We start from the raw sequence: 18562 nt of genomic DNA, 5'->3' as shown, positions 1-18562 counted from the left end.
TTATTTTCTTTGTACAGATGTCTAATAGAGAAGTACTTTTCTTTCAAATCAATCAGCAATTAAGTCAGTTTTAATGGACATGTGTTTTCATTTATATACTGTTAATGCATCGCTGTGGTTCCTGGTCGCCCACGCTTGGAATTATTTTTAAAGTAGTGGTAATATTTACCTTCTCTATTTAGCTTGCTCACTGCTAGCTTCCTGATGCTGGTTCAGAATAAAAGCTCCTCCCAGTTATATTTCTTGATAACACATTGTTAGCTTGTTTCAGAAAGATTTATTATCAGCTTTTGTTTTGGATTTTAATATTTGCGTCATTCTGTCTGTGTGAACTGTGGCCTATCATAGAGCAGCAGTGGGCTCTAGCCAGCAGCAGGTATCCAGGAGATTGATGCAGACTGGTCCCAAAGGCAGTGTTCCTGCTGTCTGCTCATCCACTGACTGTGTTGACTCTTACCTGAGCAGGTAGGTCTGAATTTGCTGAACAGCCAAACCAAATCCTAGAGACTAACCCAAAGGCCTAAAGTAGTATTTTACAGGAAGAATGCTAAAGATAATGAGATTTATCAATGGCTTGGTACTTATTCATCTGTTAAAATTTAGGATTATTTAGTGTGAAGATTAACAAGGGTTTTCTGTAATTTAGTTGCTTAATGGCCACTTTAGTAAGAGAAGCTAAAAGAATGGTTATATATTTTTAAATAGCTTGCTTTACATGTCTTTTAAAAAGTGTTTCTCTTTTGTTAAAAATTCATTTATGGAAAGCTAGGACATTTGAAAAGTTGAAACTTTTAAAAAATCTCCTTTTCTTGTTAATGAAGAAAGAAATTCTATGCTGTGTACATTGGCTAGTTTTAACATCATTTAAGGAGTCTTTATAGATTTTTTTAGGTTTTACAATTACAATATGTCTTATTGTTACTATATACAAAACTAAACTGCAAAATGATAATCTTATTTGCACAAATATTATTTGTACAAATATATTTGGTAGGAAAAATCCCAATACATTTTCAAATGTATTGTGTCATATTAACATAATCCCTTTCAATTTAAACTAAATTCAGTGTGTGTGTGTGTGTATACCTGCCATATATTAGATCAATTAAGAACCTTTTAGTTATATTACCTAAATCTGATTCATATTACCTTATGCATGTCAAAATAGCAGCAACACTTTCGTGTATAGTACATTTATCATAACATTCCTGGTGACTGTTTTACTCTTTTATTTGTTGGTTTGTGTTGATGTAGGAGCAAACAAATGAATTTCGTCCCATTTCCTGTTTCTTTGAAACAGAAATGGTTCACTTCCGGCAATGTTTCATCTCAAGAACCATGACTTAAACATTTAAAAACGCTGTTTCCCCTCACCCTGGTCTCGTTCCCCCTTTAGAAATAAGTATTTTTCAAACATATTTTAGTATGTTTATTAAAAATACTGGAATTACAGAGCTGCAACTATAGTTTTGGAGTAAAATTATTGTCTATTTTACATTTTATAATAGAACAAAAACAGGAAATCAGTTCAGTTCAGAAATTTAGCAAAAGTATAATTTTAGTACAAAGGTAAAATAGATAAATAAATCACGCAAAGAATTATACAAGTCGAAGAAACAAATAATACAAATTTATTGATAATTATCACCAGTAGTTTTTAAAAATGAAACTCAATTTATAAACAATACATTTACTTTTATTAAAAAAAATTTCTAGTTATGAAAGTGAAGCATTCCCATAGAAAGAAACTTAGAATATGTCATAGAGATGGAAAAGTAAATAAAATTCACCCATAATTCACCACCCAGGTAAAAACATTGCTAAAATTTTGTATTATTTTCTTTTTGTTGTTAATTTTTTTGTGTGTTTTTTGAGTTTCAATCTCACTATCTCTGAGTAAACAATATTGAGAATTGGAGTATTCCATTCCATACCTATTTCCCATAATTACATAAATATATGTGAGTGTGTATCCCTATTTATGATATTTTTAAATACTCTGCAAATGTTTTCTTTACTTAACAATATATTGACATATGATATTTTAAAATACATAATTGTGTATTTTTAAATAATCTGTAAATGTTTCTTCTTTAGTTAAAAATATACTATTGACAACTTTCTGTCTCTGTATAGAAACAACCAGATCATTTTATTTAGCATCTTGTTAAATACATATCATGTGTCTACTGATATATATATATCTAAGTCTGACATCAAAGTTTGGATTATTTTACTTTTTTCTTTCATTGCTATTACAAAAACAATTGCACTGAACTGAGCTGATTCAAACAATGTGAGCATTTTAAATTTTAAAAAATGCTGCTAGACCAACTTTCCAAAATTTAATTATAACTACGCATCTTTCTATCCAGTCAAGAAGTTTAACTTGCTAGCCCCTCAGCACCCCTGCTAACAACTAGGTGATATTAAGATAGTTAGAATTTAAGTTCCAGGCCAATATTAAGTGTTTCCTTGAAATTTATTTGTTTTTCATTTTGAATGTTCTTTTAACAAGCATTGTATTGTGTCATATTAACATAACCCCTTTCAATTTAAACTAAACCTTAATTTAGATATTGCTCATTGTTGCTTTTATTTTTCATCTCTTTGCTTTTATTTTTTATCTCTTTGCTTTTATTTTTCATCTTTTGCTATTTAGAAATTTTTGTTTTGATTTAATTTTTATATTGCTAGAGCATTTCCTAGAATTTCTCAGCAGGTGGTCATAAATATATTTTTACTGTCATTCTTTTACTCTTATATGATCACCCTTTTGACTGCATATAGGATTGTTGAATTGTCATCCTATTTCCCTCATAATTTCTAACCTCATTCTATTGCCTTCTGGCTTCTAAAATGACAGAGGAGATGTCCTATGCTAGTCTGAACTTCTTTCCTTTTAAAATAACCAGTTCTTTCTATTTGGATGCTTATACAATTTTTTTCCTTGATACTCAGAATTCAGAACAAGGCTAAGTGCATGTGCATGAATTTTTTTAAAGGCTCCACGAGGCACAGAAATGAAAATGAGCTCCTCAGTTCATTTGTTCATTCATTCAATTCTTTATTCCCTTTCGTGCTCAGTACATGTTGTAGACATTTTCAGGCCTTGGAGCTTCAGCAATGAATAAAACACATGCCATTCCCTTCTGACATCCTACTTCTATATATATATTTCATCTTATTGTCCCTCCCTCCCCCTATTTATCTCTGTTTCTCCCTTTCCTTCCCTTCTGCCTATAGTGATCCATTAGAGTGCATCTATTTAAATTTAAATAGATGTGTATTCTTGAAACAGCACCTTGATTTCCCTTTCATTACACTTGGAGGTTTACTTAGTTGATGAACACTATCTACAAGATGCTATTATAAGCACTTTATAAAAATTAACTCATTCCAGCTTCATAAGAGCTCCAGAAAATAGGTTTTTTTGTTTTTGTTTTCTTTTTGTTTGGTTGTTTTTCACATGAGGAAACTGCAGCCTCCGGAGGCTGGGTAGTATGTTCAAGGCCACAGCACCAGTGAATGGCCCAGCCAGGACTTGAAGCAAAGCAGCTGAGCACTAAAGTCCTGCTCTCCCTCACACAGCTCCAACCTCAACAGGGCAAAGCGTTCCATTTCCCCTGCTTCTTGTCCCTCTCCAGTCACCATCTTCCCCATCTCCGTAACTAGTACCTCTATCTTTCAAGCTGCTCAACCCAAGGCCCTGTTACTTCCGTCCATGACTTTCTCTAAACCGACAATCAAGTCTATCTGCAATTCCTGCTGGCTGTCTCTTCAAAACATGTCCAAACTTGATCTCTCCTCTCCACCCTGACAAACATTGCTGTGCTCCAAAGCACCATCTTCTCTCACCAGGTGACAGCTTCCGTTGCAGCAGCTCCCTAATTGATCTTCTTGCTTATGTCTTTGCTCCTCTGCATCTGTTCTCAAGGCGGCAATCGGAGTGATACTGTTAGAAAAGTCAAATCAGGTCGGGTGTGGTGGCTCACGTCTGTATTCCTAACGCTTTTGGAGGCCAAGCCAGGAGGATTGCTTGGAGCCCCAGGCATTCAAGACCGGTCTGGGCAACTTGAAATACCTCATGATGGTACATATCTGTGGTTCCATCTATTTGGGGGGCTGAGGCAGGAGGATCTTTTGAGCCCCAGAGATTGAGGCTGCAGTGAACCATGATGGCACCATTGCACTCCAGGCTAGGTGACACAGCAAGACCTTATTTCGAAAAAAAAAAAAAAAAAAATGAATGAATTTGTATTTCTTTGTATTTTGGCTTAATGTATGTGAGACTCCTCTATTTTATCCACCAGATCCGTGATTCAGTCTTTAGTTGTGATTATTCTCTTTTATAATTCTTTCATGGGTTTTCAAAATGTCTGTATCATTTCTTTTGATTTCAAATGTTTATCTGTACTCTAATTTTTAATTTCAGGTGTTTCTACTAAATTTTACTTAAAGTTCTTACTTTCCTGTTTCTGTAGTAGCTGCCTTTTCTAGTCGACTTGGCCTCTCCTTGTGCTGCTACTATATTTTGTTAAAAGGCTTCTGAACTTTCCTTTGTAGTTCATATCAGGGGTGTAGAATTTTTTTGGCGGTAATGAAGGCTGGGCTGTCAGAGGATGTCAGGAGGAAGCTTTTCCTCTCACCTGCAGATCTATTTACAATGCTTGCTTCCAATTCTTTAATGCTGTGACTTTCCTCACTCTTGATTTTTAAAAAATGTATCTTTTCATCAACTGTATTTCAATTTTAAAACAAAATTTGCCAGAATTATTTTAAAGTGAACTCGATGCTTGATTTGTGCAGAAGTCATTATTAGTCCTTTCATGGCTCAGTTTCCCAATTCTTGAGATCCTAATCCTTATACCTTTCTCAAAGTATTACCTTAAGAGTATTATTAGGAGGTATTAGGTATAAGAATCTTATACCTTTCTGCAAGTAATTTGTTTTCTTTTTAAAGTATACGTGGGTGCTATAAGCCCTTGAATATATTGTAAAGTCATATTTCCTATATTTAACATTTTGTGGTTTCAAACTTTTTCTTATTGTTCTGTATACAGTGCCCCATTTAATTAAAAGATACAGTGTTCCTGAGAAGTTTAAGGTCAGCCTATATTTGTTCCTGTAAAGGTAAATTATTTTGGGGCTATGGATTTGTAGGAAGAGACCAAACTACACTTACCGTAAAGTTAAATTCTAGACGGTTAGCTATAGATACAAGTACCTACCAGCTGTCTTAAATTAAATAAGAACGTGACATAGCCACACAGAGCAGGAGAGACCAGAAAATTTCATCAGTGTCTATTTCCCCAGAAACACTGATAGGGACACACGACAGCCAACAGCACTCTCATCCAGGATGGAATCTTGCTAGATTTGAAAGTTTGTTCTTGCTACAACACTGCTCTATTAAAAGCTGGGCTTTGAAACACCTTTTGAGAATATCTGATCCTAACAATTATTCCTCCATTTAAGGACATCGTTAAAAACTTCAGGCTTTCTTGGTTCAGGAACCAAATGCAAAGTCAACATGTTTCCAATCCCAGGTATATATATAGAAAGGCTAGGGACCAGGTGTCTCCAGAAAACATTTTCTATATTTGAGGACTATTTAATGGATTCACCTAACATTTATGGTATTTTTTCTGGGACATTTTAAATCATTTATCTCCTTTGCACATCATAGACTTGTGAACTTTCATAAACTCAAACTGGTTGTATTGGCTACCAGTGTTTTCTTTATGATGCTCTGATGGTCACATATTGGGCAAGAACCAAATGAAACATTAAAAGTTTACCAAAGGTTTAAGTGTGATAGTTTCTGTGGGTTCATACAACTTTTATATAACATTACCCAAGATCAATAAGAGATCATAAAACAACAGTATATTTAGGTTAAGACAAAGTTTAGTTGCAATTTTACGTCCATATTGCTTTTAAATTCTCTCTCACAAATCAATCAGGGTATCATGTACTTTAGAGTATTTATTATCAAAGCAAGTACAAGATAGCCACCAAAAGTTCTAGAGCAAAAAGTCACATTCTGGCATAGATTATAATGTCCCATGTCTCTGTCTCCAATTTAGCATTATGTGGTAACTGCAAAATTACCAGACAGAAGAAAAACAGTGTCACTTAAACAGATACACACAAACAATAACACACACACGAACCCAAACACGCCAACCAGGCATTGAGATAGTGGCTTCTGCCTGGGTCAAAGACATTTTGTTTACTCGTAGTTTCCTTTAAGGTATGAAGTGGCCCCTACTTTGAATTGCCCAGAAACTTAACTGCTCCACATTTTTCTTCTTGGTGACTGCTTTTGCATGTCTATTTGGCTTGTGCATTCGGGTAAGGACACACTAGTATATATGCCTGGTGGAAGGCTCTTCACTGTTGCAACTACAGGCCACTCCACTGTCATTTTCTTGTTGGGAAGCCAGTTTCCTTGGGGGAAGGAGCAGAGGATCTTGATCTTTTCCTAAATCTGCTTTGGAGCTCAGGTGATTTTTCCCCTGTAGGAACTGGGAATGCTGAGAACTTCTTCATCCAAACCTGCTTAATCGCCGCCTCCCATAGGCTTTGTTCATTAGGACACCACTGTTTGCAGCTTAGTTTTCAAAAGGCTTTGACTCCCACCCACTCCACCCACTACTTTGATTCTATGATTGCCTCTTTTGGGGGACTCTGGGGTACTCCTTTTCTTTTATTTAATAGCGAATTTCTCCTTTGTTCAATATCAGCTATTGAACCTACTCTCCATACCTTCCATAGAGTTCTTACCTACTCTTCACCTGTTAAAAAAGAGTGGTGAGGAGGAAACCAATCACTTCTTATTGGCTTAGAAGCTATGTCCTTGAGCCAATAATATAAAATAAGCCAAAGACAGGAGGGGAAATACAAGCAAGTTCAGGTTGTGAAATACATAGCTTCAAGGAAGCTGGGGATGTTTCTGTCCTTTTCTTTTATCTTGTATGTCTCTGGTTCGGTAAGGATGACTTCCCTTAAGAATAATGTCTGAGCCAGGCGCAGTGGCTCATGCCTGTGTCCCAGCACTTTGGGAGGCTGAGGCAGGCGGATCATGAGTTCAGGAGATCAAGACCATCCTGGCCAACATGGTGAAACCCCGCCTCTACTAAAAGTACAAAAATTAGCCAGGCGTGGTGGTGTGCACCTGTAATCTTAGTTACCCAGGAGGCTGAGGCAGGAGAATTGCTTGAACCAGGGAGTCGGAGGTTGCAGTGAGCTGAGATCCTGCCACTGCACTCCAGCCTGGTGACAGAGCAAGACTCCATCTCAAAAAAAAAAAAAATAATAATAATAATAATGTCTGAAAGTCAGAAGCTTTATTTACACTTTTACCAAAAAAATTCACATCTCAATCACTTCTTTTTTAGTTTTTCACCTGTAAGGCCAAAAGTATTCCATAGAACTTCTCCTCTGAACACCAATGGAAAAAAAAATCACCTAGCTTGTACCAGTCACAGAGCTCCAGATTTGTCGTTCTCTTTGCTGCCTTGTCTATAAAAATAGCAGTAATAACTCACTTATATTAAAATAGTTACTCATGCTTGAAAGTATACAGAACTTGATGAATTTAAGTAGGTTATAGATGGGCAGAATGCAGCCTCATATACACACACTACTGTAGGATTAGATCAAGTTCTAGGAGACATTGTGAGAAGTGTGGTCTTAACATCAGGCACGCACAGATGCAGCATGTCACCGTGCAGCTTTCTTTGGCCTGATAGAGGCGCATGGCTGGCAATGTCTCAGTATTGGCTCTGGGCATATTTTTTATGCCCCTGTTCTTTTACATTTGAGACTCATGTTCTACCATTCTGGAAGAATTTATGTGAAAAATGTATGTACTTATGTGATCACTTTGGCTTCTTGTTGGGGATACTTTCTGTGGAGAGACAAGAGAAGAAGCGGGGAACCAGCTGGGAGGTTATTAGATTAATGTGGAGATTGTTGGTGGCTTGGACTAGGATGGTGATAGTAGAAATGATGAGAAATGATCTGATTCTAGATCGCTTTTTAATGAAGGGCCAAGATCACTTATTGATGAATTGGATATGTTGCTGAGTGTGAGAAGCTAAGAATTAACTCAAAGTTTTGGATGGAGGACATTCAAGAATAGAGTTGTCATATTCTAGATGTGTAGAGAGGATGAGGAGAAGCTAGGCACAGGAAGGAGGTCAAGGGCTTGGCTTTAGACAAGTTAAGTGGTGATATCCTGTGGGCAGCAGGAAATACTAGTCCAGAGTTCAGGGGGAAGGTCAAAGCTGGAAGTGTTCATTTGAGACTCATCAGCATATAGACCATGCCGTAATACAGCATCAAATCACCAAGGGAGTGGTTATGAATAGGAAAGGGAACTGAGGACTGAGACTTAGGGCCAGTGAGATGAAGAAGAACCATAACAGCCACTGACAAGAGCAACTTGTGAGGTAGCAGAACCACAAGGGGGTGGTGACCCAGGAGCCGAGGGAAGAAATTGTTTCAAGCGGGAATTGAAAGGCCAAGCAAGAACGTGAGGCCTGATAACTTACCACTGGGTTTAGTAATGTAGAATAACTTGGTTATGAACTGTTTTGGTGGAGTATTGATGATGAGATTCCCATTACAGTGAATTTTAAAAGATAGGATTAGAGGAATTAGAGACAGGGAGTATAAATGACTCAAAGAGTTCCTGTCTGATAAAGGGGTAGTTGATAGATGAAAGAAGATGTGAGCTTCAATAATTATTTTAAGGTAGAAAATATTAATGCATATTTGAGAGTGAAGGTATTTGGAAGGGAATCACTGAAGATGCAGGGGAGAGACAGTTGGAGGGTATATCTTGGAATAGGCATAAAGAGATGGGTATGGGTCACATCTGAGGAACTGCCTGTGATGGGAGAGAGTCCATTCATTTGCAGTAATTTGCAGCAATAAGGGAGTGGGCTGAATAGGTAAACAGGTATAGGCTGGTGGGATGTGGACATTCTCTTCTGATTGCATCACTTTTTTCAGTGAAACAGAATGCAAAGCCATTAGGTGAGAGTAAGGATGTGAATAAGTATTTGAGATTCAAGAAGGGAGGAGGCATGAAATAGACACCTCAGAGAGGAGAGGAATGAAGGTAACAGGGCAATGGAGTAGGATTCCTGAGCAATTGTAATGATCCATTTTTGTTACGAATTTAAAAGAAGGCTGTTGTGTGTTTTTCTATGCCACATTCAGTGTGCAGGAGTGGAGTGAGAGGAAAACTGCATTTAACCAGCGTCCAAGTTTAGCCAGGAAAGTATGTTAATGTGAGAGAGCTTAAGATAATGCCGGGAAACACTGGAATCTAAACTGAGTAAAGAGGTAGACGGCCGGGCGCGGTGGCTCACGCTTGTAATCCCAGCACTTTGGGAGGCCGAGGCGGGCGGATCACGAGGTCAGGAGATCGAGACCACAGTGAAACCCCGTCTCTACTAAAAATACAAAAAATTAGCCGGGCGTGGTGGCGGGCGCCTGTAGTCCCAGCTACTCGGAGAGGCTGAGGCAGGAGAATGGCGTGAACCCGGGATGCGGAGCTTGCAGTGAGCCGAGATCGCGCCACTGCACTCCAGCCTGGGCGACAGAGCGAGACTCTGTCTCAAAAAAAAAAAAAAAAAAAAAAAAAAAAGAGGTAGACATGAGTAAATGAAGAACAGCAGAAAGGTGTGTAAAATAAATGAATTGAGGGCTTCAAGGGAGTTGAAAAATTGTTGGAAAGGAAGCACTAGTGAAACATTGTTGTAAAGGAAGCACATGGGCTGGGAGGACAGGATGTGAAGCTTGAAACCAGTCATTTGGATGACTCTTGTCATTGATAATGACATCCCGGGATATGACCATGGAAGGTGAGATGAGATGGAGGCGAGTCTATGATTGTTAAAAGATAGAGGTCAATGAACTAAGAGTCCATTATTGGAAGGATCATTTAGGTGGAAAATAAAATTGCTAATAACTTCAGCAGGAGTAGCATTACAGACAGTGACAGTAAGCCAAGAGCTCATATCTTCAAGAAGTACAGAGAGATGACTTGGGAGTCTGTACATGCCTATAATAGGAGGAAGTTGATGTGGTTTGTGTCCCCACTCAAATCTCATCTTGAATTGTAGTTCTCATAATCCCCACGTGACATGGAAGGGACCTGGTGACAGGTAATTGAATCATGCGGGAAGTTACCTCCATGCTGTTCTCATGACAGTGAGTGAGTTCTCATGAGATCTTATGGTTTTCTAAGGGGCTTTTAGCCCCCTTCACTCTACACTTCTCCTTGCCACCACCATGTGAAGAGGAATGTGTTTACTTCCCCTTCTACCATGATTGTAAGTTTCCTGAGGCCTCCCCAGTCCTGCAGAACTGTGAGTCAATTAAACCTCTTTCCTTTATAAATTACCCAGTCTCAGGCAGTTCTTTGTAGGAGTGTGAGAATGGACTAATACAGAGGTGTAGCACGAAGACATGAACTTCAAAGCTTGCAAGGGGTTAGAGGTTAGGGTGGAAAGAGGGATAATGATCTTCAATGGCAATGAGTGTCAGTGGACACTTACTCTTCCTCCAGATCACATAATATGAAGAGGTACAAGGAATGTAGGAAAGAAAACAGCCACCATTGACAAGGCTGCAGGGGAGAAGGTATCCTGAGGGGAGAGAGTTTTAGTTAGAACAAAGAGTGGGAAGCAGATTTAAAAAAAGAATTTTAGGAAATGGAATAAAGACCATGAGTCCCCAAGGGCACCCTTGGAAGGGTTTTGTGAGTAATACCACAATGGGAAATTGGTTTGGATTAGGAAATGAGTAGAGTAGTATAGAGATGGAAGTCTGAGCAATTAGGGATGGGTGGTTAATGGAATCAGGGACAAAGGTTATGATAGGGTTAGTGTTCACGATTTTCTGTTGGAAAGTTGGGGCGCTCTGCCCGGGAGTTCCTGCCTTGCTAGACAGATCTATTTTAAACTATAAGTTCTATCAACATATTTTTAATTCATATGTTGTTTTCAAACATTAGATGATTAGATCATTTGCACAGAACTGTTTGCTTAGTTAGGTAATCAAAGAGCAATTTATTAACTTCCCATATTGCTATTATATATTCAACCTGGATAATTTATATATACAGATAATAATTATTTCTAGCTCATAAATTCTTAAAGCTGAAAGAAAAGAAACAAAAACACTATTTTGCCAGGTCCTTAGATAAGCTTTCAACTCACAATGTTGTCATAGAGCACTTAAACAAATAAATCTATTCAAAAACAATTTATAACACTTTAAAAAGCACTCATACAATGATGTTTAATATTCTTTAAGTTGGGTAGACAAATTATTCTACAGATGTGGCATTCATACTATCAACAATTTCTAAGATACTGTGCCTAAGGCTTGATTTCTCTTAAACCCGTATGTGCAAATATGAGCTTGAGGTAGCCTCTGAGTCATTTTGGTTAGAGCCACAAAAAACAAGACCTATGAAGTTTAGAGCCACAAAAAACAAGGCCTATGAAGTTTAGAGCCACAAAAAACAAGGCCTATGAAAACAGATGGCGTTTTCGTCTTCTGTGAATTTCCTCTTCTAAAAGTGAAATTTGTATTTTGCTTTATTTCCACCTTCCCTTACTTCTTTTTGAACCCTAGTTCCTGCTGAGAGTCCCTACTCAATATGACATCAGGTAGAAATGTTTTTAAGAGTCAGGAATAAATAAACACTTCTGAACAGTGATTTTGAGTGTTGTGTGGTTCCTTTAGTAAGTCAACAAATAAGTAAAAGAAAGAAGGAAAAGAGAGGGAAATAGTGGAGGAAAAGTCTAACTAGAAAATATATAACTTAACTGATTGAGTTTAGTTAAATGCAAACTTAAATTTCATAGTAAGAAATCCATCATTGTTTTAATGAAATTATAATTGTAATTCAAATATTGCTTAGTTTAAATAAAGTTTTTGTTTGCTGTTTAGCTTCTATCATGGAATGAGCCTGTGTGTCTTTTTAAATAAATCTTACAGATTTATTTGGTATAAATATGTTTCCTTCTGGGAATAGAAGACCAAAGGAGATTAGGGGAAAAGTGTTTCAAATTTATTAAAATATATATTTTCATACCTAGATATTGCATTTCTCTCATTCTAAACCATCAACCCAGAGGGAAGGGAAAAAGATAAAAAGGAAGGCAGCCTCCTGGAATTCTAGGAATTGTTGCTATTTTCTAGCATTTTCATACCAATGTGATAGTCTATGGGACTTCATTGCCAGAAATTTGTATTCTTCCCCAAGCTCTTTCTCTCTCCTTCCTTCCTTCCTTCCTTCCTTCCTTCCTTCCTTCCTTCCTTCCTTCCTTCCTTCTTTCTTTCTTTCTTTCTTTCTTTCTTTCTTTCTTTCTTTCTTTCTTCTTTCTTTCTTTCTCCTTCCTTCTTTCCTTTCTTTCTTTTTTCTTTCTTCCTTCCTTCCCTCCTTCTCTCCCTTCCTCCCACCCTCCCTCCCTCACTTTCTTCTTTCCTTCTTTCTTCCTTTCTTTCTCTCTCTTTTCTTTCCTCCCTTTTTCTTTCTTCCTTTTTCTCTCTCTCTCTCTCCCCTCTTCTCTTTATATATATGTACATGTCTGTGTATATGTTATATATGTGTGTGTGTGCGTGTGCATGCATATGTGTGTGTGTAAGTCCAAGTTCTAGAATTTAGCTCAGATTTACAGGGTCATATAGAAACAAAAGGGACAGTTTCAAACTGAGTCCCCTGGAACTTTGAGGTTCTTCAGTGAAGTACAAGAAGAGGAGGCCTAGTAGAAGATGCCTACTCATAATATTTTTTTTGATCTGTTTCATAAAGTGAGATTTATTGGATTTCAGAACTTAAAAACTAAAAAGGTCGTGTGCCTTGCCCACAGCCCACATGGAAACTCAGCTTCCCTGGGCTGTCACCTCAGTGCTCTTTGCACTATGCCACTTCACTTCTTACCATAGACTTTAGTCTGTATATCAAAAATCCTTAATAAGTGGGACCACAATATCATTCTTCACTAGTAGGTGCCATTATTTAAGACATCATAAATTCTTATATGAAAATTTAAAGCTTAATTTTTAAAAATTGACCTCAAGTTGGTTCTTTCTGCAATAGAGAGTAAGACTGGACTGATATCAAAGAAACTGAACTAGTAGTTGAGACCACAGCTCATATTCAAGCTTTAATGATTTGTGAATTAAACTTCAATTTCTTGCCAGTAAAATGAGTTTAATGAAGCATGTCATGTCTTCCTTACAAAAAATGATGTTGGTCTTATAAATGTCAAATAAAACGGTAACTGAAATAATGCATGGAATATATGTAGAAGTAATTTGCAAGCTGTGAATAAATATATGTAAGCTTCTTCTTATTACAATTAATTATAAAATAAGAAATATATAACTTATGTATGACCAAGTGCAAAAGTGGGCACTAGTGGGTATTAATTCTGCACAAGAGGCACACTTAAAAGACTGTCTTTTTCATAAACATATTTTAATTCCAAATTTTATGGCAATTTCTTTCTACCCTTTAGAATGTAAATCTCCCCCACAATACTGATTTCCTATGGACACAGATTGTTTCCATAGATTAAGATGTGATCATAATCATCATTTGATCTTCTCTGACCTACAAATGTGGCAGTTTCATATAGTTCAACCTAATAATCTAGCTTTGTATTTCTAGAACAATATCCAGCTCCAGGTAAAAGTTTTTTAAAAAATTGCTGTATTGAACTATTGAAGGGAACTTGGAAATAAAGTTCCTTCCAAAATAACTATTCTTCAACAGGGAGTAATAGGTAAATGTGTTAGAAGTGAGAGGACTCAAATTGCCAATGATTTACTGTTTTATTTTTCCTCCTAGGTTTCTGGAATAAGTATGTGCAAATACAAAATAAAAATGAGAAGGAACTGTAACCTGATTATGGATTTGGGAAAAAGATTAATCAACACACAAAGGGAAAAGTAAACTGACTGACAGCCCTCAGGAATGATGCCCTTTTGCCACAATATAATTAATATTTCCTGTGTGAAAAACAACTGGTCAAATGATGTCCGTGCTTCCCTGTACAGTTTAATGGTGCTCATAATTCTGACCACACTGGTTGGCAATCTGATAGTTATTATTTCTATATCACACTTCAAACAACTTCATACTCCGACAAATTGGCTCATTCATTCCATGGCCACTGTGGACTTTCTTCTGGGGTGTCTGGTCATGCCTTACAGCATGGTGAGATCTGCTGAGCACTGTTGGTATTTTGGAGAAGTCTTCTGTAAAATTCACACCAGCACCGACATTATGCTGAGCTCAGCCTCCATTTTCCATTTGTCTTTCATCTCCATTGACCGCTACTATGCTGTGTGTGATCCACTGAGATATAAAGCCAAGATCAATATCTTGGTTATTTGTGTGATGATCTTCATTAGTTGGAGTATCCCTGCTGTTTTTGCCTTTGGAATGATCTTTCTGGAGCTAAACTTCAAAGGCGCTGAAGAGATATATTACAAACATGTTCACTGCAGAGGCGGTTGCTCTGTCTTCTTTAGCAAAATATCTGGAGTACTGGCCTTTATGACTTCTTTTTATATACCTGGATCTATTATGTTATGTGTCTATTACAGAATATATCTTATAGCTAAAGAGCAGGCAAGATCAATTAATGATGCCAATCAGAATCTCCAAATTGGATTGGAAATGAAAAATGGAATTTCACAAAGCAAAGAAAGGAAAGCTGTGAAGACATTGGGGATTGTGATAGGAGTTTTCCTAATATGCTGGTGCCCTTTCTTTGTCTGTACAGTCATGGACCCTTTTCTTCACTACATTATTCCACCTACTTTGACCGATGTATTGATTTGGTTTGGCTACTTGAACTCTACATTTAATCCAATGGTTTATGCATTTTTCTATCCCTGGTTTAGAAAAGCACTGAAGATGATTCTGTTTGGTAAAATTTTCCAAAAAGATTCTTCCAGGTGTAAATTATTTTTGGAATCGAGTTCATAGAATTATTATATTTTACTGTTTTGCAAATTGGTTGGTGATCATATTTATGAACACAACATAACGAACCACGTGCACCAACCACACGGATTTTTTTTTTTTAATCAGCTACTTGAGTCAAAATATGTATGGTGAGTTAAATTATGATGCTTATAGGTAATTTCCTATTTGGGACACAGTAGGTATACTCTTTTCCATTCTTACCACACATATTGGAACTTTGCAAATCCAGCATTTAAAGGCCTATATTTTATATAACTTTTCCTGCCCTTAGAAGAACTGCCATGAGTTTACTGTGGTACCTTAGTCAGCTGTTCAGTGGTGGAAACTATAGGGCTGAATTTGAGGACGCAAATCAGAATGATTTTGTCATATATGTATACATGTCCTTGTCACATATGTTTATATGTCTTTTAGTAAAATCAACTAAAAGTACACACATTAAATGTTACTGCTAAATAATTGACACATAATTTGTTATTTGTATTGTTAATATATATTCCAATCCTTAAATGTCTTGATCTTCACATTTTTAAGATATGTTTTTCTGATTCTCATGCTTCTAAGAAATTTGAAAAATAAAGGAAAATATAAAAATAAGATATATACAAACCAAATGAAATTTTAAAAATGTTATTCATAGTATACTTCCTGGTAAGGATTATATCATCTAAAATTCTTTATTTTATATTAATGTTTTTCTTTTTCAACTTTTATTTTGGAGTCAGGGGTATATGTGCACATTTGTTAACTATATATAATGCATGATGCTGAGGTTTGGGCCATGAGTAATCCCTTTTTGTGGCTGTATAATGTGACTTTGCACAGATGTACAAATATATTTTTAACCATTCCCTATTGTTAACAATTCTAGTTGTTTCTAACTTTACTAAAAATAATATAAATTAAATGAAATTTCTGCTTTTTACCTGCCACTGAAGTCATGAAAATGTCTAGAAGGATTTTACCATTAAGGTCATATCTGGCATGACAGGGTTCAAAACACAGGCTACCTGGTATTAAACAAATTCACTTAGCTGGGCTCCACAATACACAGAAAGAGAAGCAGTCATCCATCAAAGTAGCTAAACATGAGGGCCAACAAGAGGTATAATCAGACTAGATACACCATGGCTATTTAAATGGCATATATAAAAATAAAAAAGAGGAACAAATAATGGTTTCAAATAACATTCTCTGAAGGGAGTGCGCAAACATTCTAAATTACAAGCATTCATCAGCAATTGACCTGATGAATACAAACTTCACATGGTCTGTTTCAGATTGAGTATCACCAGGGATTTGGATTTACCTTCTGCTCATGAATAAGTTAGGGTAAGGCAAATGATTTTAAACGTAACTAAATGCACACTGTTGAGTATAAATTTCTGTTTACGAATCTAAGGATGTCCGGAGGATATGTTAAATCCTTCCAGAAATTATAGTCTGCTTCTGGAGTATATATTTTGTTTCAATGATCTGTATCAAGTTTTGCTCTAGTACATTTTAAAAACATTATGTTTTATGTTTTTAATTTAGTATACGCAAGACAAAATAAGTAGTGTCTCTAACCACTCTCAGTTTCAAAAGAGTTTTTTTCACCTGTGAGACCAGTTTGACTTTTTTCACCTGTGAGACCAGTCTGTCAAATTTTAAAAAGGAAACAAGCATTTAGTGAGTTTTCTATACTTCGTAGTAATTTTATGTGCTTTTCTTCATTTGCTCCCATAATTCTTCTTAAGATTACTCTGAAGTGTTTTGTGCTTTTCTCTATGTATGTTTGGCCTATTCTGAATTTTTTTCTGAAACCATTATGTTTTCTATGTAACCATTACTGCTGGTTGTATAATTAAGTTTATATTAGCTTTTCAGTTGACTCGTTTGGGTTTTCATTATACAAATCATGTTATCCTCAAACAAAGCTAAGTTTTATCTTCTTTCCAATAATTATGATTCTGATTTATATTCCTTACTGTACTTCATTAGAATTTCTAAATCAATATTGATAATGGTGATAACAATCATCTTTGTCTTACATTTACTTTAAAGTACTATTCAGGTTTTAGCATTGATTCCACATTTATCTTGGGACAAGTTCATGACTCAAATAATTTTACATTTTTTCACTCGGTACTAAAGCTCTTACAGTCTATCTTTATTGTAGGTTCTGTTTTTAATATTCATAATAAGTAATAACTGCCCCTCTCAGCAAAACAGGAGGAAAGGTTTGCTTTGTCTTTCCATATTCCCAGCTTTGCTGTAGTTTCCCTTTCCTCATGCAGAGGTGTTTTTGTCTTATGATTTTCCAGAGTCTATTTAACAAATGGAATCCAATTCACTTTTGAGATGTTTTTTATTCCAACTAGTTATAGTTCATCGGAACTGTAATAAAAAGATTGACCCCCTGCCTCTCCCTTTAACTAAACAGATGAGTAAATTACCCAAGCTTATATTTTCAGGCCTTTCTCTAGAATATGAATATCTAACAAAGGGATAGAAACAGTGATTCTTAGCAGAATAATTGGCAGAAAACAATGAAATCATGTGGGTGTCCATTTTATCCAAGCGGTAAGATCATGAGCAGACTGCTCATGGTAATATCAAGGTTTCTTTCTTCCCAGACTCCAGAACTACCCACCTGTCTGTTCATTTCCAAATTCAGTTATCCAGCATGGATTCCATGAGTCCCAGATAGCCTTCTAATTAATTCCCTTTGAGAATAGCTTTTCGTTGCATCCACAGAAAGAACTTTAACTTGACATACAAGACTATAGCAAATACCAAGAAAGCAATTTCAACGACACTCCTTCCCCAGGTCAAGATAACTTGCGATCAAAACCTTCTCAACTTTCACCCTCTTCTCAAAGAAGAATATTCATATAAATTTCCACTCCAGATCAGTAAAAGAAGTGTTAGCAAGGAAGTTTGTTGGAACTGATTTATTAATGATAATAATCATGCCATTTTAAGAGATCAGTGAACTGGAATCCATCCTGATTTTGAACTCAGTTCTTGAAGTCAATAATCCAATCTTTAGAGACTCATAAATATTTACCAAAAAAGTAGTGCAAACCAGATGAACTCCAATTCATTGTCGATTCTGATGAGCCACAGTTTCCCTTTAGCTCCCTAGAAGAACTTGAACATTAAAGGTGTAAAGAAACATAGTTCTAAATTTAGTAGATGATAAAGGGTAGTAATAAAATTATTATTTAGTAGTTGAGATACGCACTCAGAAAATCTAGATGATGTAAGAATCAGATTGAGAGTTTTGGTTTTTGTCTTTTGCTTTTTTAAAAGATAAAGTACATATGCCTTTTTCAAAGTGCTTTAATATAACTCGTTGAGTACGTGGCCAGATATAAAAATTATTGGAAGTAACTTGACAGATCCTCACCTTCTTCTCCACATCTCTCTTCCTCCTAAACCTCCTGCCTCAAGCCTTTAAGCTCCCAGTGAACTTAGGCTGCTCTAACATTCATTCCATTGAGGCTGGTTCTGTTGTGAGTCACATTAGCTTCAGCATTTCTTTTG

General features: G+C 36.3%; 1 protein-coding gene across 1 annotated transcript; it reads left to right on the top strand.

Moving 5' to 3' along the window:
* Positions 1-412: 412 nt before the first annotated feature.
* Positions 413-16710, top strand: TAAR1 (trace amine associated receptor 1). The gene is made up of 2 exons (XM_032165852.2): positions 413-465; positions 13886-16710. Exon 2 carries the CDS (start codon positions 14012-14014, stop codon positions 15029-15031), a length of 1020 nt encoding a protein of 339 aa, XP_032021743.1. The 5' UTR covers positions 413-465; positions 13886-14011; the 3' UTR covers positions 15032-16710.
* The last annotated feature ends 1852 nt before the right edge of the window (positions 16711-18562 follow it).

The sequence above is a fragment of the Hylobates moloch genome, unplaced genomic scaffold (genome assembly GCF_009828535.3).
Source record: "Hylobates moloch isolate HMO894 unplaced genomic scaffold, HMol_V3 SCAFFOLD_2, whole genome shotgun sequence".
Lineage (NCBI taxonomy): Eukaryota > Metazoa > Chordata > Mammalia > Primates > Hylobatidae > Hylobates > Hylobates moloch.
This window is presented reverse-complemented; position numbering and strand designations above follow the sequence as displayed.